The sequence below is a fragment of the Vigna radiata genome, chromosome 6 (genome assembly GCF_000741045.1).
Source record: "Vigna radiata var. radiata cultivar VC1973A chromosome 6, Vradiata_ver6, whole genome shotgun sequence".
In the NCBI taxonomy this organism is placed as follows: domain Eukaryota; kingdom Viridiplantae; phylum Streptophyta; class Magnoliopsida; order Fabales; family Fabaceae; genus Vigna; species Vigna radiata.
Genome location: NC_028356.1, coordinates 735,494 through 761,201, shown reverse-complemented (window position 1 = coordinate 761,201; position 25,708 = coordinate 735,494). Strand labels below are relative to the sequence as shown.

General features: G+C 33.0%; 5 protein-coding genes across 6 annotated transcripts; 3 read left to right on the top strand and 2 right to left on the bottom strand.

Moving 5' to 3' along the window:
- Positions 1 to 48: 48 nt before the first annotated feature.
- Positions 49 to 670, bottom strand: LOC106764449. Its single transcript, XM_014648733.2, has one exon. The coding sequence runs from the start codon at positions 436 to 438 to the stop codon at positions 238 to 240; it is 201 nt and encodes a 66-aa protein (XP_014504219.1). The 5' UTR covers positions 439 to 670; the 3' UTR covers positions 49 to 237.
- Positions 671 to 1,928: 1,258 nt separating this feature from the next.
- Positions 1,929 to 2,618, bottom strand: LOC106763189 (chaperone protein dnaJ 11, chloroplastic). Its single transcript, XM_014647400.2, has one exon. The coding sequence runs from the start codon at positions 2,360 to 2,362 to the stop codon at positions 1,946 to 1,948; it is 417 nt and encodes a 138-aa protein (XP_014502886.1). The 5' UTR covers positions 2,363 to 2,618; the 3' UTR covers positions 1,929 to 1,945.
- A 4,697-nt stretch (positions 2,619 to 7,315) lies between these two features.
- LOC106764795 (probable galactinol--sucrose galactosyltransferase 1) lies at positions 7,316 to 11,616 on the top strand. Its single transcript, XM_014649196.2, has 13 exons — positions 7,316 to 7,878; positions 8,039 to 8,289; positions 8,388 to 8,478; positions 8,737 to 8,785; positions 8,897 to 8,988; positions 9,075 to 9,182; positions 9,270 to 9,404; positions 9,484 to 9,894; positions 9,985 to 10,126; positions 10,227 to 10,294; positions 10,379 to 10,513; positions 10,701 to 10,918; positions 11,015 to 11,616. Exons 1-13 carry the CDS (start codon positions 7,688 to 7,690, stop codon positions 11,392 to 11,394), a joined length of 2,271 nt encoding a protein of 756 aa, XP_014504682.1. The 5' UTR covers positions 7,316 to 7,687; the 3' UTR covers positions 11,395 to 11,616.
- A 569-nt stretch (positions 11,617 to 12,185) lies between these two features.
- Positions 12,186 to 15,300, top strand: LOC106764796 (cytochrome c oxidase assembly protein COX15). The gene is made up of 7 exons (XM_014649197.2): positions 12,186 to 12,513; positions 12,752 to 13,059; positions 13,617 to 13,842; positions 13,931 to 14,176; positions 14,254 to 14,364; positions 14,594 to 14,725; positions 14,829 to 15,300. Exons 1-7 carry the CDS (start codon positions 12,331 to 12,333, stop codon positions 14,997 to 14,999), a joined length of 1,377 nt encoding a protein of 458 aa, XP_014504683.1. The 5' UTR covers positions 12,186 to 12,330; the 3' UTR covers positions 15,000 to 15,300.
- A 1,452-nt stretch (positions 15,301 to 16,752) lies between these two features.
- LOC106763843 (probable amino acid permease 7) lies at positions 16,753 to 25,563 on the top strand. Of its 2 annotated transcripts, XM_014648006.2 has the most exons (8): positions 18,368 to 18,463; positions 21,326 to 22,953; positions 23,052 to 23,285; positions 23,374 to 23,467; positions 23,638 to 23,852; positions 24,084 to 24,217; positions 24,324 to 24,551; positions 24,906 to 25,562. In XM_014648006.2, exons 2-8 carry the CDS (start codon positions 22,875 to 22,877, stop codon positions 25,305 to 25,307), a joined length of 1,386 nt encoding a protein of 461 aa, XP_014503492.1. In that variant the 5' UTR covers positions 18,368 to 18,463; positions 21,326 to 22,874; the 3' UTR covers positions 25,308 to 25,562. The 2 variants fall into 2 exon arrangements, with proteins under 2 accessions (XP_014503491.1, XP_014503492.1); XM_014648005.2 differs by lacking the exons at positions 21,326 to 22,953; positions 23,052 to 23,285; positions 23,374 to 23,467 and adding exons at positions 16,753 to 17,028; positions 17,586 to 17,822 and having other exon boundaries at positions 18,370 to 18,463; positions 24,906 to 25,563.
- Positions 25,564 to 25,708: the final 145 nt, after the last annotated feature.

The following is a 25,708-nucleotide window of genomic DNA, read 5'->3' as shown; positions in this document are numbered from 1 at the left end:
ACACGAATTCATCGAGATGGTTTCCAGAAACGAAACAGAATGAGGTGATTATAAAAATAGTAACAGCATTGTAACCAAGACAGGTTATCATTAAATCAAACACGAATTCCCGATAAGGAGGTTGTTACAATACAAATATCAACCCTAACGAACACTAATTTATAAAAATAAAAAATAAAAAAAACCAATAAATCCACAGAAATTAACAAGAACGAAACAGAATAAGGAAAGGATGAACTAGAACAATGGCGGTGGTGCATAACCGATGAAGGGCCTTCCTACGGCGGCTCCGCCGCCGCAAGAATCGCAGTAACTGACAGTATCTTTGATCTTGTGGAATCCATGCTTGAACACTCCGAACCCAAAGAGCATGCCGATGGCGATGACGACAAGAATCAAGCAAATGCAGAACATGCACACTCTTCCCCCACAACACATCTTTCAGCAGTGATCGACGAACAAACCAAAGTTTCAGTCTTTTGGTTCTGGGAATTTGGGATCTGGGAAATTCGGATGCGAAATTCGGTTGGGGGGAATTGTGAAGAAAATGCGGAATTTAAAAGAAAAGGGAAACAGGGAGAGGAAGAAGGTGAGAGAAGAAGAAAGAAGGAAGAGATGCCAACGTTGGTGTCCCTGTCACGAGTTGAAGAGTTTTGAAGCTTTGTTCGCTTATAAGAAAAGCTATCTAATCCATTACCAACAATAAACCCTTTTTTAAAAAAAAAAAAGAAAAGAAAAAAGAAACAAAAAACAGAAAAAAGAAACAAAATAAAATTTTCTTTTTCTCAACTTTTTCGATCCAACACATTCTAGCAGTAAAACCGATCATTAGGAGAATGCTATTAATTAACGAGATATTTTCGTAAACTTAAAAGTCATTTATTTAACCTGCTTAAAAAAAGACAATTAATTTAGGTTTATTCGAAAAGCTTCATTTAGAGGATAAAATTAATTTTTTTAATATTTAAATATTCGTAATGAAAATTATGGTCATTTAAAAAATAAAAAAATAAAACGGGTTTTGATTGAAAGCGTGAAGGTTTAGTTGTGAAGTTTGATGGGAAGGTGATGCGTAAAAGAAGAGTGGTGTAGTGGTTGAATCTATTGGGTAATGTTAATTCTGAAAGATACTACTTACTTAATAATCAATTCTATTGTTAATCAACCAAAATCAACCTCTCACATTTTTATTTCCATTCAAGGCCCAAAAACGGGCTTGTTTAGTCCAAAGAGAGATCTGGGCCTTTTCTTTATGCACCCCTAATATTACTGCCGCACCCCAAAAGTATCACATATGTTTTACCCTAGCACTTGTTTAATTTGATTGTTGGTACGTTATTGTTAGAATTACACATCACGATGACAGTTTCACGATGGACTACTCTTTTATTTTTTAGAATATATTAAAAATAGTTTTCAAATGTCACATTTTGTTATGTAAGATTTTAATATGGAATAATCAAATTGAGACAATATTAATTAATTTTAAACAATACACCATGAAATGCTTATTTCAAAATGTATAATTTGGAAACTTTTAAATACATTTGGATAATGCTTATTTCTAACAAACATAGCCAATGTAACATAATAAACAGAATAAAATGTCAAAACAATTTTATCTCAATACATTAATATATGCCTTCCAACTGAAAAAAAAAGTAACATTTTATCATTAATACAATATTTTACCTCTCTGCAAAAAATTGTATTAGCCATCAAATCCCTACCATAGTAGAACATTGATGAGACTGAACATTGAGGCAAGCAGAAGAAAAAAATAAAAAAAGTAACAAAATGGGTTAAAATGTAATTTACAGACTTTTTTTTTTTCTTTCTAACCTTTTTTTTCTGTTCATTTTTCTTTTGTTCTGATGAACTCATAAATTTATATATATATATATATATATATATATATATATATATATATATATATATATATATTCTACCAGCACTGATCCGTTTCCCACTTGCGGGTCTGGTAGTACAACCTGGAAGACCCATCGGGGGCCACCAAAGAAGTGAAGGAGCCACTACCGCCATGCGCCGCCATCAACGACAGATCGTACACGGCTCTCGCCGACGGATCCGACAGCGTCTGGTACGCGTCGTGAATCTCGATGAAGTCCCGTTCGTCGGACTCCGGTTGCCGGAGTGCGGAATCAGGGTGGTACACCTTCGCCAGGTTCCGGTACGCTGATTTTATCTCCACGGCCGACGCGTTCTGCTTGATCCGGAGAACTTCATAGAGGCTCGCCGGCCTTCGGGAATCGATCGTCGCCGTGAATGCCCTGACCATGGGCGGAGATCGGAGAGTCGTGGCAGGTCCGGCGAGTGGTGCGAGATTTAGGATTAATGGCATTGGGATATTTTGCGAGGAGGGGTATAATGGGAAATAAGAATGTATGGTTGTTGTTGGTCTTTGTATGCATTGCAACCACGAGAAGAGAGATGGTTTTATATGACCGTCAAAGGCGGAGAATTAGAAGGGTATATCAGTCATTTAAGTGGCACCTGGTATTGTGTTGTTGCTCAAACATACCTGTGCCATGGTTTTGGAAAAGTTTCTAGAAGCTACCCCACCTTGTTTTTTTTTTCTTTTTTTATGATAATTATAATTTTTTTTGACCGAGTTAAGGAAACCGAGAAGCGTGTGGGACAGAAAAAAAATAAAAAATAAAAAAAGTGGAGTGAAATTATTTTAAAAAAATGATATAAAAAAATTGGAGCTTTTATCTGTCTTTATGAATGGATCTTGAACATTGAATATTGAGGAGAATAGTATAAGAGTGAAGCTTCCTAGCATATAAATTGGTATTTGAATTCAAGATTGTGCAATGTTTTTTATTTTACTGTTTAACTCGAAAGTGCTCTATGTGGTCATGGATTATGGTTGCTGCAAGTTTTATGACAAAGCATGAAAAGTGATTATTAAGTATTTTAATGAAGAAAAAAGGAATTAAGAAGCTGACTTATGACTTATTGTGCACGAAGAAGCTGAATTAGAAACTTAGAACAATAACTTGTTTTTTTTCCAGTTACAGTGGGCGCCATTACCATTATTGTACACTATATTATGCAGAAACAATAGGGTGGCAAATCACAAATCAACCTTCTTAGCTATAATTTAGTGGATGAAGTTGAAAAGAACCAGAAAAAACCATGTACTCCCCAAAGAGGTAAGAACAATGGAATAAGTGTGTGGAGAGTTACTTTTTTACACTTTATTATATTGTTACTCTCCTTATTCTTACAACATCAATTCTTCACTTCTTCAAAGTTTGAGTGATACTTCTAGAAGATAGTTTGACTTTTAAATCAATTAATTGTATCGACTGGTTATTAAATTTTAATAGATTAAATATGTTTTTCGTCCCTTAAGTATTACACAATTTTAGATGTAGTTTCTACTCAAAACTTTGATAGCTTTTAGTCTTAATAATTTTGAAACTCTTATTATTAGTCCTTAAAAATGAACTGTGTTAACTTTGGTGTGATATAGCAAACGGCGATGACACGTCTTATGTCAGCTTCCCTCTTCACTCTCGTTGGTTTTCCCTTTATTCATGAGATTAAGTGAATGACATGTGTTAGTGATTGAAATCATATTAGCAGCGTCTCACAAAAGCACGTCGCATCGACAGTGGCGCCACAACCTTTGCTGCCAAAGTAAGTCTTAATGACTCAAGAAGAGGACTTCATGGACGAAGATGTGTTCATCGACCAAACCCTTGTTTCAGAAGATGAAGAGTCCATCATTATCCGCGACATCGAGCAGCACCAGGCCCTCGCTGCGCGGCTATCCAAGTGGACGCGTCCTCCTCTCTCTGATGATTACGTTGCACAATCTCGTGGGGTTGGTGCGTATTTTTTATTAATTTTTTTCCTTTGTTTAGGGTTTTGTTTTCCCTCTATCATTGGTGAAGTTTTATTGATTTGTGCTCTGAGTTTCTGTTTCTGGCTTTTAGTTTTTCAGTAGCTAGAGATTGATTATGTGATTAGGAGAGTCACAGGGAGTTGCTGCCGAACTTGTCTGGACCTACTGCTATTATCAGAATTTTTGGTGTTACCAAAGAAGGTCTGCTCGTATTTATGCTGTCTTTATGTCGCAAAACTTGGTTTCTTAGACAACCGGAGATAAACATAGCTGGTTTGTTTGTTTATAGTGTTACACGAGCTTGTAGGAAAGAAAGAAAACCTGAATGACCCACACAACGAACTTTCTCCCGTTCTAGAAATAAAAACAATAACTTATTTCCATTGCTTATGCTTGTCTTTCACACCCAAAGTTTTTTTTTTCACGAGCACCACAAGGACCACCGCAACGACCACCTTGATAGAATGCTTCGAGTGGAAGGTTTCGAGTGCAATGCCTGAAGTACAATGGTTCGAGTAGTACTACTTTTTCCCTAATTGAAAAAAAGAACTTTGCCCAATGAAGAACCCTATTTGCTAATCTGATTTTAATCACTAGCATGTGCAATTCACTTAAACTCATGAATAAAAAGAAAAACAACGTGGCAAATAGTGAAGAAGAAAGCTGACATATGACGTGTTTTCGCTGTTTGTCACATCACACAAAAGTTAACATCGTTCATTGTATAGACTAATAATAAGAGTTTCAAAACTATGAGGACTAAAAGCCATTAAAGTTTTAAATAGAGACTAAACTCAAAATAATATGATACTTAAGGATGAAAAACATATTTAATCCAAATTTAAATGTTAAATAAATATCACTTTCCATCTTATGATTTTTTTCTCTCTATTTATAGATTTTAAAGTGAGTTTTTAAGTAGAACTAACCAATTTAATGTTCTTTAAATATCTTTTATTTTGTTAATTATGTTGAATTTATGTTAATGACTATAATATTTTAGGTACCAAACAGTTCCAATAAAAATTTAATATTATCCTAGATCTCCTAGATAATTGACCGATTATTTTGAAAATGTATTGATCAAGCGATTTATACTATACACGTATTTTAAAATTCAAAAGTCAAAATTAATGTTTCGAAATTTTGACATGTGTCATGGGTGTAAATATATACTACTGTGTTTCGGGTAAACGAATTAAAGCGTTTTGTGTTATTACTGAAAAAAAAAAATCTTTACTCTTCGTTACTTTAAAGCAACTTTCTTTTTTAAGTTTCACATGTAAGCGCAGAAATTTATAGTTAATTTTGCAAACATAAACATAATACTAATCTTTCGTGACAATGCTCTAATTCGGAGTAAAGTTATTGTTAGAAGTCTTGTTTAAATTAAATTTAATTTAAACGTATATAAATGGATTCAAACTTTATTTTATAAATTGATTTTATGAAATTAAATTAAATTTAAAATTTACATTTTTAATCATCACAAAGAAAAAAAAAGTTTACATATAATTATTTTTCTGTTTTTGTTTAATGTATGTTGGTACGTGTGTGTCTAAGTGAATCAGCCTCATGTTCTAAATGGGTCGTTCTCATCCGATTCTTCTTATTCTAACTTGTGCATTTGATAGACACACGTTAACCAAAAATATAAACATAATTATATAAAAAAATAATTATATATATATAAATTTTTTTTAATAATATATTTACACGTATCCTGTTGTCAAAAAACTATTAGAAAAAAATTGTTAAAATATCATATCTTCCTTTAGTTCAATTGAATTGCTTCTGCGTGATATTTCTCCATATCAGTATCTAATAGTCATAAAGATTTTGATTAAAGTCTTTCTAACCTTTTATAATTCATTCTCACCAAGGTGAAATTTTATAATTATACATTGTTCCCTGTACCTCATCACATTTATACCAACACCCTATCACCTACTGAACATATTTTTTAAGTCATAATAAATAATTTCGATTTTTTATTTCTGAAAAGCAATCATCCTTTTCATCAGGAAAAAATTTTCAGAATGGATGGAGGAAGAAATTTGATTAGTTGTGACACTTATGGTATGTCAATGGGCCAGTCTTGAGATGTGCATATGGGCTTACTAACCCCACTCAAAGCCCAAAAGTTTTATTGTTGGATTTAGTTTCAAAATTTTACTCGACCATTCCTTTTATTTTATACAGAAATATATAGAAATAATAGCACTCTTTCTTACTTACAGTAGCATTGGATTACTTATTCCATCGGATGAAGAAAATTAATTTAGTTAACAACAATAAACATATCTTAATAATAATAATATTAATAATTATTATTATTATTGCTGTTGTTGATTTTTCTAAACTCATCATCACCATTTTGTATGACGTCATACTCTTTGTTTTGGCTAAAAAAAGATATTATACGAGAGTTGTTCTTGTGTCAGTGCAATTAACACAACATGCAAAACATGGAATTGAATTGAAGTGAAATGCATGCACATCAGAGCTTATCTCAAATTGTATCTAAAGCAAAATATTAGAAAAAAACGCCACACCAAAACGTCAGGTGTACCTACGCCGTATCGGATTATTCATCGTCTTTTACGTTTTTTTTTTACACGCACCAAACGATAATGTTCTTGAAAAGGCGTCACATGGACCCCATCTTCGATACGCCACGTAGGTCATTTCACCAGTCATTCATCACGATGCATAGATTTTTCTTCGGTGACAGTGATTTGCTGTTTCGCCCTTCTATCACTCTTTATACACCTCATCCGCCTTGTCATATCCAGTTACCCAATCAACCCACAAGTATCAGGTACTGTGGGGTCCACATACAATTTGCTCTACTGTCAAGTGTTGTGATAGAAAAATCACTGAATTATTTATGAAAAATAATATTTTAACATCAAAATACTGTACACGTGTCAAAGTGGTTGAATAATTTTAAATTAAAAGAAATTGAAATAAAAACATATTTGAAAGAGAAAAATTAATTTTTTTAATTTAAAATTGTTCAACTACATTTTGACACGTGTATAGTGTCAAAATTAGTGTTAAAATATAATTTTTCATTATTTATTTTGTTTTTATTCAAATAAATATTGATTTAAAAGTGAAATATCTATTGTTACTAATTAATAATTGAAGAGATAATCTATGTGAATTATATTTTAAGAATCGTATGGTAATGAATAAGTGCATTATTTAAATGAGTACAAAAAGGTCATTGAAACTTGAAAGATATGATTGCAATTTTTTAAGCTTTTTAACAGCTAAGGATTGGAGGGATGCTTGCTTTTATGATTAGCCGACCTTTTAATCATACATAGTAAAAACAAAAACAGTGTAAAAGGACAAGACCACATCCAAAGTATATGTAATTTGTTTTTGTTATGTTGGCTCCATCGTAAATGATTACGCAAGGCAAGATATGTCCACATGAATATTTGTAGCAGCAAAATTTCATGAAAAAGAGAAAATTTCATCTGGGAGTGGCTATTTGATAGCATGGTATGGGTAATTGATGGATGATAATGCATCATCATGAAACAGTTCCTAACAATTTGGGTACCCCAAGCTGACACAGCTTTACGTGTATTATCATTATCCTGTCGCTATAAATACGCTTCTCTTTCCTTCCACTTCTGCATATGCATTATTTCTCACTTGGATTTGGAACAAGCAACTGGGTGGGGTTGCGGTGCTGCGTGTGCTGCAATTTCATTTGATACTGCTGTTGATTTGAACCAAACCATTTTGAGGGTGTGTGAGTTTTTGCTTTATTGATTCGTCAAGAGTAGAAAGATGACTGTGGGGGCAGGGATATCTGTTGCAGATGGAAACTTGATGGTGTTGGGGAAGAAGGTGCTGAGCCATGTCCATGAAAACGTTGTTGTTAACCCTGCATGTGGGGGTGCGTTGCTCAGTGGAGCATTCATTGGGGTTGAATCCCATCAAAAGGGTAGTCGCACAGTCTTCCCAATCGGCAAGCTTGAGTATGTACTCTGTATACAAATTCTCTTTTTGTCTTCTGTTGTTTTTCATTATTCTTTTCATGTTAGTGTAAGATAAAATGGTGGTAATAATAATATCGAAGGTCACTGCATTTTTGAATTTCTGATCCTAGGATGATGATTTTTGTTTGTTTCATTCCAGGGGGTTGCGGTTTATGTGTGTTTTCCGGTTCAAGATGTGGTGGATGACGCAGAGAATGGGCACTTGCGGACAAGAAGTTCCCTTTGAGACGCAGTTCTTGCTTGTTGAAGCACAAAGTGGCTCTGATATTGATGCAGGAGAAGACCAATCTGCTGCTACCTATGCAGTTTTCTTACCCCTTCTGGAAGGAGATTTCAGAGCAGTTCTTCAGGGGAATGATCAAAACGAGATTGAGATCTGTGTGGAAAGTGGTATGTGCTCTTCAAAAGATAAACAAAAAGAGATTATTCACAAATCAGTAGTGATTTTTGCTGATGTGCAAAGTGATGAAATCTATTTCTTACTGCAGGTTGTCCCGCTGTGGAGGACTTCGATGGGACTCATTTGGTTTATATCGGAGCTGGATCCGACCCTTACGAAGTCATTACAACTTCTGTCAAGTGAGTTGCAACCTTTCAAAAAATTTCCGTGTTTTCTCTAATTCTTAGTTTATGTCAGTGAGAATATCTCACTCAACTGTTATTATAAAAATTGAGTTTTGAACTCTGTTCATTGCTATCAGGATCTAGTTTTAAAGATTGATCTTCTGAAGTAATACTTTTTTTTCTAGTTAATCACGTTTTTGGATGTGCAATGTTATATATAGATGTTTAAACAACTCAAATTATTGATTTTATTGTTTCTGTAATCTTGTTCAGAGCTGTGGAGAAACACTTACAGACCTTTGCTCATCGCGAGCGAAAGAAGGTACATATCTTCTCCCTCCTTAATGTGTAAATTCCATAGACAGTGCTGTCTAACACTGCATCATAAAGTTCATTACCTCTAATTTATCGTTTTTCCCCCACTCATATTCAGATGCCAGATATGTTGAACTGGTTTGGATGGTGTACATGGGATGCTTTCTACACTAATGTCACTTCAGAGAATGTGAAGCAAGGATTACAAAGGTGGGTACTTCTTTCCAAGACGATGATCATCCTATGAGATACATTCATCAAACAGACATTAATTTGAGTGTTGCATAATTTTGCAGCTTCGAGAAAGGTGGAATTCCTGCCAAGTTTGTTATAATCGATGATGGCTGGCAATCTGTTGACATGGACCCCAATGGTACTGAATGGAAATCTGATCATGCAGCCAAGTGAGTATTCTTTTCTAAGTTCAATTATCAGGTTGTAATTCCATCCCTTGTTCACTAAGTTCACTTTCTTGCTTTCATATCAAACAGTTTTGCAAATCGCTTAACCAACATCAAAGAGAATCACAAATTCCAGAAGGATGGCAAAGAAGGTGAAAGAGTAGAGGACCCAGCTCTGGGACTTCGTCATATTACCAATGAAATCAAACAAGAGCATTATATAAAGTATGCCATTTTCATTTTATTGCTTCTGTTTCTTCATAAGGTATTCAGTTCACTCATGCTTTCGACAAATCTTCCCCAGGTACGTATATGTGTGGCACGCAATAACAGGATATTGGGGTGGTGTTAAGCCTGGGGTTACCGGCATGGAGCACTACGACTCAAAGATGGCCTTCCCTGTCTCATCTCCTGGAGTTGAGTCAAATCAACCAGATGAAGTTTTGGCAACCATTGCCATCAATGGGCTTGGTCTTGTGAATCCCGAGAAAGTTTTTCACTTTTATGATGAACTTCACTCATATTTGGCATCTGCCGGTGTTGATGGTGTCAAGGTTGATGTTCAGAATATCCTTGAAACTCTTGGAGCAGGACATGGTGGGAGAGTGAAACTTGCAAGAAAATACCACCAAGCATTAGAGGCATCAATTTCCAAGAACTTCCCTGATAATGGAATCATCTGTTGCATGAGTCACAACACTGATGGACTATACAGGTATGAATTGCTTATGAAACGTCAGTGAATTCTTTAATTTATGCTATACTAAATTTATTGATGATTCTCTCAATGAATTTACTTGTGTAGCGCAAAGCGTTCAGCTGTTATCAGGGCATCAGATGATTTTTGGCCAAGAGACCCTGCTTCCCACACGATTCACATTGCATCGGTGGCTTACAATACTATTTTCCTTGGTGAATTTATGCAGCCAGACTGGGATATGTTTCATGTAAGTTTTCAACTATAGGATCCTTCATTTTTCTGTCAGTGAAAAAAAGGTATTCTCATGCTTAAGCTGGAACTGATTAACATTTTTTGTGACATGTTAGAGCCTGCATCCAATGGCTGAATACCATGCAGCAGCACGAGCTGTAGGAGGATGTCCAATTTATGTCAGGTTATGGAGATTGTAACTTTTTTTTCAATACTTATTTAATTTCATAATTGATATCTAACTTTGGGATATTGTTATATTCTGCAGTGACAAGCCAGGACACCATGACTTTGATCTTTTGAAGAAACTTGTACTACCTGATGGTTCTATTCTAAGAGCTAAACTTCCAGGAAGACCAACAAAGGATTGTTTATTTACTGATCCAGCCAGAGATAGAAAGAGGTAATGAATTCAAAGTGATTTGGTTACCTATATTATATACTTGATCCAGAATGGATAATATCTTATCAGTGTGGAGATATTTATGTGTGTTGAACTTATGCATACACTCTCTGCATACACTCTAAAGTGGAATAAAGCATGAACCCATAATTGTATTTTACTTACCCTCTTGGATGCTCTTTTACAGTCTTCTCAAGATTTGGAACATTAATGATTTATCTGGAGTTGTTGCGGTGTTCAATTGCCAAGGAGCTGGGTGGTGCAAAGTTGACAAGAAGAACCTTATCCACGATGACAATCCAGACACTGTCACAGGTTTCATTAGAGCTAAAGATGTTGACTATTTATCTAGGATAGCAGATGATAAATGGACAGGAGATGCTGTTATATATTCCCATCTGGGTGGTATGTTTTTGGTTTGACAAGACATTTACAAAGATTATATATGTTAACCAAACTTTCCTTTTTGAGTAATGTTCTTTTCATGATGTCAATTTACAGGAGAGGTGGTTTACCTTCCGAAGGATGCAACCCTCCCAGTGACCTTGAAATCCAAAGAATATGAAATTTTCACAATAGTTCCCGTCAAGGAATTGAGCAATGACATCAAATTTGCTCCTATTGGTTTAATAAAGATGTTCAATTCAGGAGGGGCCGTCAAAGAATTCTTCAATTGGAGATCTAATGAAAGTACAAATGTAACCATGAAAGTTCGTGGTTGTGGCCAATTTGGTGCTTATTCATCAGCTCAGCCAAAGTCAATAAGTGTCGATTCAGAAGAGGTAGAATTCCGGTATGAGGAAGAAACTGGATTGGTGACTGTTGAATTGAGAGTACCCGAGAAAGAGTTATACCAATGGAGTATTTCCATTGATTTTTGAATCAGGGACTTTTGTCTACTTTTAATGCTTCCATAGTTCATGACAAGTTGATGAATGTACGTGGACCAGTGGACTAATAACAGTAAAATTTAATCAGAAGCAATAAATGAATATCACAAATTTCTCTACCTATTTCCTGTGTTATACTTCAGCAAAATGTAATTGCAGTCTTTGCATTGATCTCCATATACAGTGTTAATTGATTGCTCTTGGTTTTATTCAGTTATGCTTGATTTCTTAATTGAAGAATCATAATGGCTACTATAATTAGGCCTTAATCGAAGCATTTCATCTCTAGCCTAAACTCATTACTAACTACATCAAACCTTGCAGTTGTTTTCTAATATAACTTGACAAACAGCAGAAAAAATAACAGAAAAGATGAAAGAGCTTTTTGTGCCATTCTTAAAACTGTGAAAACACAAAATCTAATACGAAGATTAAGACATCAAATGCAAGATAAAGACATGTTTTAGGCCTAGAATACACCACTAAAAGTCTCATGTTTAATCTGAATAGAGTTAAGGTTTGATTTCTTTTTCACTAGAAATGTAATCAACCACATTTTAACCATTGTGAGGTGAAAAGAATACTCCAATATTTAAAACAAAAAAGTTAAAATAAGGCTATAACCCACAATTACCGCCCACAGGCCACAAATTCTTTTTATTTTTTTTATTTATGCTTTTCTTTAGAGAAATATATTTATACAAATATGAATAATACAAAATGATAAGAAGAAGAAGAAAGAGTAGTTCAAAAAGCTATGATTAATGTAATTCATGTTATTTTGAGGGCATGGAAGGTTAAAATTTGGAGTTTAGGTCTACAAAACGACACGTCAGTGTGGGCGTTAGCAGTGTTCCTTTGGGTTTGGCAAAACAAAACCTTGGTTAAACCCTGATTGAAATTTGCAAGTTGCTAGTTGCAAGAGAGATGTTTGGGAGGGGAACGGTGTGGTCAGTGTTGAGGCGCGGCAAAGAAGCAATCGGAATTCCCAAGTTAAGAGGAACGACGACGTCTTTCTCTTCTTCAACCCAAACACCAGCTTTGAAGTTTCTAACTCCTCCCGTCGCCACCCATTACATTTATGCTTTCCGATCGCAACTTATTCCCAAGGTTTCCGCACTTTCTCCTTCTTTTCTCATATGGGTTCTCTTCAATTTTCAATTTTTATAAACTTGTATGACCTGCGGTGATCTCTTCCTTTACTTCATATATTCACTCTCATTCCTAAATGTTAAATATCTGCGCCATTATGGGAAGATTGTTACTGTTCTTCTTTTTTAATCAGTCCCTTGTGATATTATCTGCGGATGCTTGTTCTGAGAAAGTTGTGTTGTGATGATGCTTTTAGGGTCATCATGTTCGTGTATCATACACAAGGAATTTTTCTAAGATGGTGGCTGCTGGGGCTCAACACAAGGAAGAGGGATTGAAGCTACTTGTGAGTGGGGGTCCTCATGCACAGAAAATGATTGGAATATGGCTCTTTGGCTCTGCAGCATGGGTGTTCAGCATGGTGATGCTTGGGGGTTTAACCAGACTCACCCGATCTGGTCTTTCAATGACTGATTGGAAATTCACCGGCACTCTCCCCCCTTTGACAGATGAGGAATGGTTGCAAGAGTTTGACAAGTATAAGGAGTCACCTGAGTACAAACGGTAAACTGCAAACATTTGCTACACCTGACTGAGCATATGCCACCCCTTTAGTTTTTTCATCAACTTATTAAATGCATCAAGGGACTTGTTTTTTCTGGGTGAAAAGATACACAAAGTCATCAATTCATGTAAATAAGTCCTTTTGTGACTTATAAAATCAAATATAAAAATTAAATAATTAAAATTCAAGGAATAATGTTTCATACAACTGTGCTCAAACTTCATTATAAAATTAAGGTGGTTAAATAATAGTTCAAACTTAATCACTGCAAGAAAAAATAACCAGCATGATTGTGTGATTCAGAGTATGACAGTGATGGAAAATAGATGAGTGACTGCATTAATCAGTTTTTAAAATAGCCTTTTGGAACTGTGCCAATGGGCAGGCTCGTTTTACCTTTCAAGCTTTTATCTGAATCTACAATTTTAAGTATTGGTTTTGTATTTATTACAAGAAAAACAAGGTATTAACTAAGTGGAAGTGATTTGACTCTCTCTCTCTCTGAGAGAGCTTTTGATGAATGTCATGACGATAATTAGTTTTTCCTTTGTTGCAGTGTCAATAGAGGCATGAAGATTGAAGAATTCAAATTCATCTATTGGATGGAATATGCACATCGTATGTGGGGAAGGGCATTAGGAGTTATGTTTGCTTTGCCATATTCATATTTTCTTCATAAAGGGTATATTACCCTGAGATTAGGACTTAGACTCTCTGCTCTTTTTGGCCTGGGTGCTGGCCAGGGTCTTATTGGTTGGTGGATGGTCAAAAGTGGTTTAGAGGTTGGAACATAAATAATATAAATTTCTCTTTGTTTGAAGTTAAAATTGACCCACTCTGTCAGACTCTAATAACGTTTTCTTTCCTTAGGAACCACCATCTGAATATTCTCAGCCAAGGGTAAGCCCTTATCGTCTAGCAGCTCATCTTACATCAGCATTTGCTATTTACTGTGGCCTCTTTTGGACTGCCCTTTCTGTTGTTTTGCCTGAACCGCCCACTGAATCCCTGACATGGGTTCGTGGGGCAGCTAAAGTGAGGAGATTGGCATTGCCTATCAGCGTGCTTGTTGGTCTTACTGCTGTCTCTGGTGCATTTGTTGCTGGAAATGATGCTGTATGTTCTCTTATTCAATACTTTCTGGCCTTTCCGTTTTTATTTGAATTTCCAGGGGCTTACATCTGGTTTTCCAGGGGCATGCATTCAATACTTTTCCAAAAATGGGTGATACGTGGATACCGGAAGACATTTTTGTAATGAAGCCTCTGATTCGAAATTTCTTTGAGAATACATCAACTGTACAGGTAAGTAATACATATTGACATCTCTCAAAAGTAAAAAAATAGTAACACCTTTGTTTTCTTGATTCTTCTTTCGGTTGGATTTATCTTCCCTTTTCAAGATTTGAGAAATTTTAACTGAATGAAGTGTTTGGAAATGATCTATGTTTGGAGTTGGTAGTAGTAAATTTATTCTCATTGGCAGCAAAAGTTTAACAACATGAAAGTCTGATAAGTGTTTTTTCCTTGACAGCTTGATCACCGTATACTTGCAACTGCAACTCTGGTTTCAGTGGGAATTTTATGGTGGTCAACAAGAAAGCTGGACCTACATCCTGCTATACGATCTGTGATTGGAGGCACTGTTGGCATGGCAGCTCTTCAGGTAATAATTTCAATTTGCAGTTTTATATTGAACACGAAGATGATAATAAATAGACAGAAGAAATAAGAAGAAAGACATTATGGTGGTGTTTGCATGGTTACAGGTCACTTTAGGAATTTCAACTCTTCTTTCATATGTACCTGTTTCACTGGGCACTGCTCATCAAGCTGGAGCCTTAACACTTCTGACATTCATGTTACTGCTTAATCACACCGTTCGAAGGCCATCTTTGTCCCTTCTCAAATCTCTGCCTCAAGTTGTCAAAACATACTAATTGTTTCTCACTATTATATTGCATCAAGAATTACCCTTTGAAGTTGACAAGTGCTGACACTATTAATTTTTCCATGCTAAGTTTGCCATTGACTTCATTGTTCAATTTTCTGCTGTTAGAATCTTCTGTCATTGGTTTCTGCATTTGAAGCCATGGCAATGCAACTGGTTTGTTAATTATGCCATCTATTATTTTTGTAATGTAGGCTAAATATTATTATAGAGAATAATTATGTTAATTGTAACAACTTGGAAGCAGCAGAATCCATGGTCTTCCAATCCTGATGATGGCTTTTTCTTCATTTAATTGTTGGTTTTATCATTATTGTTCCTTAAAAGAAAAATATGGTGATGATTCTTATTACAGAATATTTCTATTTTAGTGTGGCACAAGTTCGTTCATAAAACAAATTCAAACGTAGAACAAATAAAAGTCATGGTACCTAGGACTTATTAAGATTACTAATATAAGAAAAAGCAAATTTATATAACTATTTGTGATTGGATAATAATATAAAAAGCTTTTACTCAGTTAATATGTTCACAAATTACTTTAAATTATATTCTATTAGGTTAGCCACTCTAAATTATATTTTATTAGGTGATTTTTATGTGAGGAAGATTCATATTTATGGATATAAGTTTTACAAGGTAGTGTTATCCAAATTATGGTGTAAAATTTATAATCTTTGATCTTAAATAGTACTCTAGACTATAAAAATAAAAAAGTATCTTTTTAAATGCATTTTTTCTTCTAATAAATTTTTAACAAATTAAAGTGAGATTTTAAAGTAAAAGTTATACTGAGGTCACACAGTAAAACCTAAAAAAGAAAGAAAATTATGTCACAGACCCTTGAAGTGACCTTAGCATACAATACAAAATATGTAATGCAAAGTAAGAAAATTAATTATCGTACTAAAAATAATTACTGCGATACTAAAAGTAAAAGCATAACTAATATTTATACACATTTAGTCCAACAAAAGTTATTATAAACTTTCGAAAACCATAATTACGTTGTCTATAACAAATTTTTTACTTTTTTTTCTTGTGACATGTTTCTTTTATTCAATAGGATTTCTGGGTTTTACATCAATAAGCAACATTTTAATGCGAATTATATATAAGTTTTTTAAACTCTAAACAAACCTAATACTCACATTTTTTTTATATACAAAATCACGTAAACAATCTTTTACTGAAAGGGACACGTCTCTGACTTTTTGGTCCATGTAATAGTTTTTTTGTTTAGGTAGAAAAATATTATTTTTATAACTAAGAGGGAGGATCATATAGTTATTTTAAATTTAACAACAAATAAAAAAAAAATCTTTTGAATATATAAATATAATTATGTGCTAAATTTATAATTATTAAATAAACTTGAACAGAAAAAAAGTCCGAGACTTTTTTTTAGCTTACGTGCTTGAACAGAAAAATGAATTTAATAATAAATCGTGTTTTCAACTAATAAAATTCGTGAGTATTTTAAGATTTAAATTAATTCATATTTTTTTGGATTTGCAAATTGAGATTTTAATCATGGAGGATTATACTTTATATTTGAAGTCAGTTCAACTATCAATTTGATGTAAACTATGACGAATCATTTAAATTATGAATAAATTTCTTAATATATATTAGCAATCTTCTAGAACTAAATTTAATTATTTTATTTGAAAAGTATTAAGTGGGAAAATGGGACACAGACTATGATTTTTGGTACAAATAAAAAATATATTCCCACTTTCTACCTGAGATCAACGTTAAATTCGTATTATCTTTGGTGACAAAAAACTAAACTGTTGTAGAAGAAACTAAGAATTGCAGATAGACGAGTTAGGTGATCTTCCATACTGGTTTTTCTGTGTTGATCATTCATATTTCATTTTCAGCGTTCTTGTGAGAAGCTACCCAAAGATTAACCTTGAAGAGTTGAAAGAATTCGTTTGAGATCGCAATGGGTGAAGAAGAAATACCAGATGATTCGTCACCTTTGATTCAACATCATCCTATAAGGAGAACTGGTTTGTGCATGCATCTCCACTTTCTGCTACACAGTCTCATATATTCCTCATCATTTCAACTTTATATCTCATTTCAACGTTGTCAAAACCTTTTCTTTTTCCTCTCTTCGCCCCATTAATCTTCTAAAAATCCTTAACAGTTCCAACTATTGTTTTTCTGTATGTAGAACAACAGTTTTCTTCTGTCAGATGGTATTAGCAAGTGTGGTTAGATACAAAACAAACTGTATAGCATGTGTTTATTTGACTGATTGGTGTGAGAATGGTGGTTGGGAGCTTTTTCTGTCACTTAAAAAAAAGTCAATTTTTAACTAGATATAACTGTTCAATAACACTGCTTAAACATAAGTTCTGTTGTGTTATAAGGATCTTATTCCAATTCAGCATGATTGCATGATAGAAAAAAGATAAAGAGACGAATAGTTATTATTTTATTATTGAGAATCATTCATTAAAGTGAGATATTTTTTATAATTGATTTGGAAGAGATTTGCTTTGTCTGTTTAGCAATTGAATGATTGAAGAGAAAGATAAAACTGTAATTTATGTGGATGAAGGTAATCTGCAGAAGGCAGTAGCACACATAATAACTGGTGTGATAGGAGCAGGGGTGCTGTCTCTGGCATGGTCGGTGGCACAATTAGGTTGGATTGGTGGTCCTTTAATGATTTTAGTGTTTGCAGGAACAACCTTTGTTTCTGCAAACCTTCTGTCCGACTGCTACACATTTTCTCATCCTCAACATGGCAACATTAGGTGTTCCTCTCTTATGGATGCTGTTCATTTCTACCAAGGTTGCTGCAACATGCTTCAACTTTTACTTTTATTCACAACGTTTAAAAAATAAAGGTTTAATTGCTTTTTTGTCGGTTGAAATATGTCAAATTCCTAGAAAAATGTCAATTTTGTCCTCATATAAAAAAAAAAAATTTGTGTGAATAAAATCATTTCCGATAAAAATTATTGCTCTCAAAGCTCACTTTATCCACTGTAAAATCAGGGATCGAACCATGAAGTGGTTATTATTCAAAACTCACTTTAAGTTTTTAACACCATTAGTTTGTTTTTAACGGAGATGACTTGATTGACACAAATTTTTTCTATATAAGGACGAAATTGACATTTTTCTAAAAGGAGACGAATTTCACACACTTTCATCAAATTGAGGACAAAAGAAGCAATTAAACCAAAAATAAAAGTGGAATATTTTTTATTATTATATCAATATATATTGAATTATGAGATTTAAAACGAACCAATCATAAATTGTAATATATATATTGTCAAAAAGTTGTTAAAAAAATGTTGTTAAAACAATTTTTTTTTCTTATGATAAATCAGGAGAGACGAAGAAAAAGGTGTGTGGAGTGCTGGTGCATGCAAGCTTATATGGTACCACCACTGCATATATCATTACTTCTGCTACCAGTATCAGGTATTTTTTTGTTCATGCTTTATTAAATTTTTTGTTCTTTCTATAATACATATTTGGATTTGAAATTTGAATATTTTGTCTTGAATTACACTGGATTATCAACTTATTATGATCTATTATAAAGGAAAAGAAATATTATCAAATAACTTGAATAAAAGTTAGGAATGACAAAAAGATATTTTGATGGATTCGTCAATTCATTCTATCAGATTTTTCAAACCCCACAATTCGACAGGTCTTAAGCTAGTTGTTAGGATATAAATAAAATTAATTGTTACTGTACAAACAAAATTCTACGTCAAATCATATTCATAAATTTATATATCCATAAGATATTTCAATTAGTAAAAGATATTTTGAAATAATAAATTTATGAGAATTTAACTTAAAATAAACAATATAATATTATTGTAGAGATGTACATGTGTTAAATCTTTATGCAATTGGTATGATTATTTTAAATTAAATTCACAAGATAGTGCGAGTTTTGTTTAATTATCTGTTACCAAAGTTATAGTTAATAGTTTGATTATTTTGTTTAGTTTTCTGGTGTATTAAACTTGTACTCAAATTATTATCACATTAGAGACTTTTTAAAGGAAAAATAGAAAATGGTCTTGACTATTGCTGTTTTTATTTAATAAAGCATAGAATATGTCAAAATTTTCTTTGAAAAAGTTGGATATATTATGTCACAAACTTGGATATATGAAATCTGATGAAATAGAATGGAGATAAAGTTTGAATGAAAATTAGTCAACAGTATACCTAGAAAATTCATCACATAATTTTTAATGTTTTATAAGTTTTCATGAAGGAAGTCTAAATTACCCTTTCAGACTCTTTTTTCTTAAATGATGTTTGTAAAATTAAAAAATTAAAAATGCTCTATGGTATAAAAATGATATTGTAAAACTTTATATGATATAAAACATACTATATAATTACTATATAATTAGGTAAAAAGAAATGGCTGTACTTATTTGGTTGCTGCTTACCTATTTTTAATTTTTTTTATGTATTTTCTTTTTTTTTTCTGAATAAATATTATTTATATAGATTATCAAAGGAGGGAAATATAACCATCATGTTTTTTTTTTTGTTAAATATTCTTTATATTAGGTTTATCAAAGAAGGAGTTAAATGGAAAGATACAACACTAAAATAAGTATACTTCCTAATATAGTGTAAACATATTGAACCTTATTGTTTATTCTTTTTTCTTTTTTTATTTATTGTCTTATTCCAAACACTTTATAAAAATAGAAAAATGAAGAAATAATGGACAAGATGTATCCATTAATGAAATAAACTTTCTTAAAAATAAGAGGGTGCTATATTTACCAAATTGTTTTTTATTACATTACCTTTTAATGAAATGATTTATATATTTAGATATTTTTAATCTAAAAAACGTAAGCACTGAAATTTTTTACAAAAAAGATTATCCAGAACAAGACTATCTATTTTTTTTTTTATTTCAAAGTCGCTGAATTTATAATATGTTCTTCAAAAGGAACACAAAGACCTGCATATTTAATTATAATTGCAAATTTTCAGGATAATTTAGATAAATAAAAAATAAAAGTATATTTGGTAAAATCCTCCTAAACTTATTTTTCTTTTTTTAGATTTTCTTTTCTGTCGCAGTCAACTTTTATAGTCGATGTTTGAAATTTTAGACATTAGTTTTATTTTCATGTTAGTCTTAATGGGCCGGGTTAACTATCAACCCGAAACTATGACAATTGGTCGGGCTGACCCAAATAATTTTGTAACTAAACTGGGCCTTTAGAATATTGAAAGGGTATTTATCCGAGCACCTACATGTGTAAGAGATAAAAAAATTATATAATTCAAATTTCTCCTATGAAAAAATAATTTCTGAATCACGCAATTTAGAAATTTATTTTTTATGAAAAAAACAATTCTATCGGATTGCACAACCCAACAATTTAAAAAAAAAAATCAAATCAGACCTTTTAAAAGTTATTTTTTCATAAACTAGAAGGACAAAGTATTGACTTTTATATTCATGAGGATGCAAAATTGTAAATGCAAACAGAACTCTCTTTTGAAAATAAAGAGATAATGTTAACCATTGTGCGTTTGGATAGGACATTTTAAAAAGGTAATTATTTTTTTGAGAATTTAAAATGTTCTAATATATTTTAAAAAAAATTATAATTTTATTAAAGTAATTGATTTTTTAAAATTAGGGAATTTTAAAATTCATTTAAAAAGTTAAATTTTGAAAATTTAAATATTCATACTTCATGTTTTGATCTTTATTAATTTTTTTATCTGACAAACTATTTTAGTGTGATATGATTCAATTCGATATCTTCAATAAACTCGATTTGACTAAAACTAATTTAATTTGTATGTATTTATCTAATCTAGTAACTTTATAAGAATTGATTTGACAAGGGTCAAAATCAACCTTTTTAAACATATCTTTACATTCACTTAATTAGATTTAGATTCAATTCAAACTTATTTAGTTTAACATAAATATAAACTTACATAAAATCAAATTAATTTAGCTTAATCTAGTTTTGATTGGCCTAAATCAAATGTAGTCTTCATTCTATGAAACCACTTATCCTAGCCTAAGTTTCAACCGATTTCTAACTTGATTAGACTTGAATCCATGCAGACCCATGCACCCTTACATTTATCATCTTTACATGTCCAATGACACTATCACATAAAAGTAAGAACTTTTCTGTGCAAATCTAAAGGAAAATAAAACTAGCAGATTCTCTGTTTTGTTGTTACAAAAGGGTTCTCTCTACCAACTTTGGTATCTGTTCCTCGGAATCCTGGGTAGCGTTAATGATACTCTTGTTTCTTTTGTAGTCTATAAAATAATTCAACATGGAAACTGCGAACTTCACAAAGTCCCACAAGAAGAACACAATCTTTCTTCCTTAGGATATGGTCTACCAACATGATTTTCGTATCAATTAAAGTTGTAAAAGACAAAACTGAACGGAATAAAGATGACCCTTTTACCCCAATGATTCTGCATAATTTTCAATGGAATCTCATATTTTCAGAGTCCTTGGGATTGAAAAGAAGGAAGCTAAACCAGTGGGCCATAGGGTTGAACCCTGCTACTCTTACGTTCCCTTTACGTCTCACTATCTAGTCCTAAATTCTTCAATGAAATCCAATATTTTCTATACACTCTTTCAATGCAAGAGGCTACGTATAGGTATCATAACAAAGGGTTGAAAATAGCATAAAATAAAACCGTAACGTCTTCATGTTTGTCGTGCTTTCATGTTCTACAAATATTCAGTCATTTGGTTTATTGTAAACTGCCATCTGAACTATGTTAGAATATCTGTTAAAACACTCATTAATTTTCAGTCAAGATCAAGCTTTTTAGGTGCAATTCAAAGTAATCATCATTTTAAACTCTAATTGATTTAATTCTAGTTAACTTCAACATAGTTTCATTTTTTTAAATGAAATATAAACATCGATGCACAATAAGAGTCCTTCTCGTACGGGAGCTGCATGATGAAAAAAGAGAAATTAGAATCTCTCTTTCTTTTCCAAGTTGTCATGAATTGAAAATTTTGAATGTTATATAAAGATTGATTGAAATAGTAGACACACGATGATGATATAAAGCTTGAACTATTGTGATGTAATGTACAGTGGTGTTTTGACTAAGGTGAGTGATACTCTTGAAATGATGTGATGATGTTAAATATGTTGAATCTTCCACGTTAGTGTCAGTCTTTCAGTACCGTAACTGGTCCTTTGATAGGTACTGATTACTGAACCATTTGCACTATGTTGGGTAGCACACAGAGAATATACTCCACCAGAACACGACATTTCACCTATTTTGAAACTCGTGATAACCACTGAATACTCTTTTATTAAAAGCTGTCCTGCATAACCTATAGCCATACTCATACGCTGCACAGTTTCTTAGCTTCAAATTTCAAAGAATCTCCTTCATTATCGCTTCCTGTTCTTGTTTTATGCTGTGTCTTGTAGCTAGTAATGTTTGTTTTACACACACACCTTAGTTATCAAAGGACACGGCATCTAAAAGTTTATAATGTTTGAATTTTGGTTTGGCTCATGTACCAATAACAACATAAAGACATGAACACATGTTTATCAGTCATTGTAGATTTGTTTACATTATTTCCTGAAACCTCTTCCATGCATCTGGTAAGTCTGTTAACTTTAGGAGAGTTGTCATAGACATCAAAGAGTCCTTCATCAATTTTGATATTACATGTAAAATGATATCTCCTTTCATAATTTCATAAGCATGTTACATGGAGACCAAATCATTTTTCTGTCAAACATAGTTGTTAGTTTTAGACTGTCCTGTGGGATTCAGTTATGAACAACTACTGAGTTGGATTCTTGGATAAAAATGGCTGTTCAAAACTCTCTCCAAATAGCTAGAAGTGGTACTGGTGATTATGATGATGATGGGCGTGCCAAGAGGACTGGTAAAAATCTCTAGGGCCATAACACAACCATAAGCATTTCATATTCTTATGTATGAATTTTGGCTCCTGAATTTTAGTCCTTCCATCAATTCTACCAGGAACTACACGGAGTGCTGTGGCTCATATCATCACAGCCACTATTGGTGCTGGTGTTCTGTCTCTGGCATGGAGTACTTCCCAGTTGGGATGGATTGCAGGACCATTTTTCTTGCTTTTTTGCGCATTTGTGACGGGTGTTTCTTCATTCCTCCTTTCCGATTGTTACAGAACTCTGGATCCTGTAACTGGAAAAAGAAACTATACTTACATGGATGCTGTTAGAATCTATCTTGGTAGCCACTCTAGTCTAAAACTTGGAACATGGTTCCACTGAACTGTCACCATAATTATGCAAACTAATCATGTTTACTGTTAGTTTAGGCAATAAAAGGACATGGTTGGCTGGTTTCCTTCAATATTTGAGCTTGTATGGGGTTACTGTTGCTTATGTAATTACAACAGCAACCTGTTTGAGGTACTATTCTAGTTAAACACCATCTAAAATGAGAAGATCATTATTTATATGCAAGTATGAATTTGTGTTGTAGCTTATTGCTTCTATCATCTCTTTGTTTCATGTAATATTGAAGACACTAATCTTCCTTAATGATAATTGTATTCATGTGGTTTTTTCTACAAATACAGAGCAATACTGAAATCAAATTGTTATCACAAGGAAGGACATCAAGCTCCTTGTAAATATGGGGATACAGAATACATGTTGCTGTTTGGACTAGTTCAGATCATAATGTCATTCATACCAGACCTTCATAACATGGCATGGGTTTCAGTTGTTGCTGCCATAATGTCCTTTGCATATTCATCTATTGGACTTGGACTTGGAATCAAAACAGTAATAGGTAACTTTCATTTTCACAATTAGAATCTAGGTTTTTTTTTTACTTGTCCATCCAAGCTTTATGGTTATTGAAGCAACAAAATGAAGGGAAAAAGATGTATTTTGTACTAAAATCCATATCTAGCTGCTAAAAACACATTCAATGCCAAAATATATGGAATGTTAGATTTAGGCATATCAAAGAGTTGAAAGAGAACAATGGATGATGAAATTTGTGGCTCTGCATTGGCAGAAAATGGAAGAATTATGGGTAGTTTAACTGGAGTACCAGCTGCAAATATTTCTGACAAGCTATGGTTAATCTTCCAAGCAATTGGTGATGTTGCCTTTGCTTATCCATACTCAGTCATCCTCCTTGAGATAGAGGTACTCTTTCATATGAATTGAATTTAAATGGTTTGACTGTGTAAAATACAAAGATTTTGTTGTCATTTAAGGTAGTTCTGTTGAAATTTGTTTATTTTGACTGAAGGACACTCTCGAGTCTCCTCCACCAGAAAACAAGACCATGAAAAAGGCCTCCATGATTGCTATCCTCATTACAACATTTTTCTATCTCTGTTGTGGATGCTTTGGATATGCAGCTTTTGGAAATCAAACACCAGGGAACCTCTTGACAGGGTTTGGGTTTTATGAGCCTTATTGGCTCATTGACTTTGCTAATGCTTGCATTGTTCTTCACTTGGTGGGAGGATATCAGGTACTATACATAAGACCATAGCTTTTTATGTCTAATCAATAAAATGATGTACCACTGCACCAGGTAATTGAGTTACCATGAGGAAGAAATTAAAAGAGCTAATAATATACTTATTTTTCAATGGAGTATAAAAAAGATTTACTTCAAACCTTCATAGTGCCCTTTTCTAGCAATTCCTTAATGACTGTCCATTTCTCACCTTATGATAATTGACTAAATAATCTTCCGTAGAAAAATAAAATAATAAAGCTTAAGCTATATGAACTATGGTCTATATGCAACTGTATCTGAACTCTTATCTTGTTACCTGAGAAATCATAGTTCTGATTCTTGTATGTGATATTTTTTTATCAGATTTTCTGTCAGCCGATATATGGTGCTGTTGACAGATGGTGTTCAAAAAGATACCCTAACAGTGGCTTTGTGAATAATTTCTACCAAATGAAGCTGCCTTGGTTGCCAGCTTTTCGGATAAACTTGTTCAGGATATGTTTTAGAACAGCCTATGTGATTTCCACTACTGGACTTGCGATCCTATTTCCTTACTTTAATCAAGTTCTGGGAGTGTTAGGAGCATTGGGCTTTTGGCCATTGGCTATATATTTCCCAGTAGAGATGTATTTTGTGCAGAGGAAAATTGAAGCTTGGTCTAGAAAATGGATTGTCTTAAGAACCTTCAGCTTTATTTGCTTTCTTGTGTCACTGCTAGGTCTCATTGGATCACTTGAAGGAATCATAAGCGAGAAACTAAGCTAATGAAGGGTGCTTCATTTGCTTGCCTTCATTGTCTTCTTGGCATCTATTTCATGTATTTCAGTTTCACGTTAATTCCATTGTTTGTAAAGTTGGTCTTGTGCATGTAACAGTCTTGTTTGGTGAAGAATTCCCTTTAAAAAAATGTAATATGGATTATTGGTTCGAGCCTAAAATTTGTAAAGGTCACCTTAAATTTTGTTTTGAATTTACGTAATATAAAGTCGTATATACCATATGGATTAGACATGTTTTTTTTTTATTATTATTAAAAGAGTTAAAATGCAGTGAAAGTCATTAACGAGGGAATAGAGTTGAATGTGAGATTGTAAATTGCATTTGCACACTTAAGGAATGAAAGACCTCATCATAATCATTCAAATGTCATTTTATCGTAAGCATTT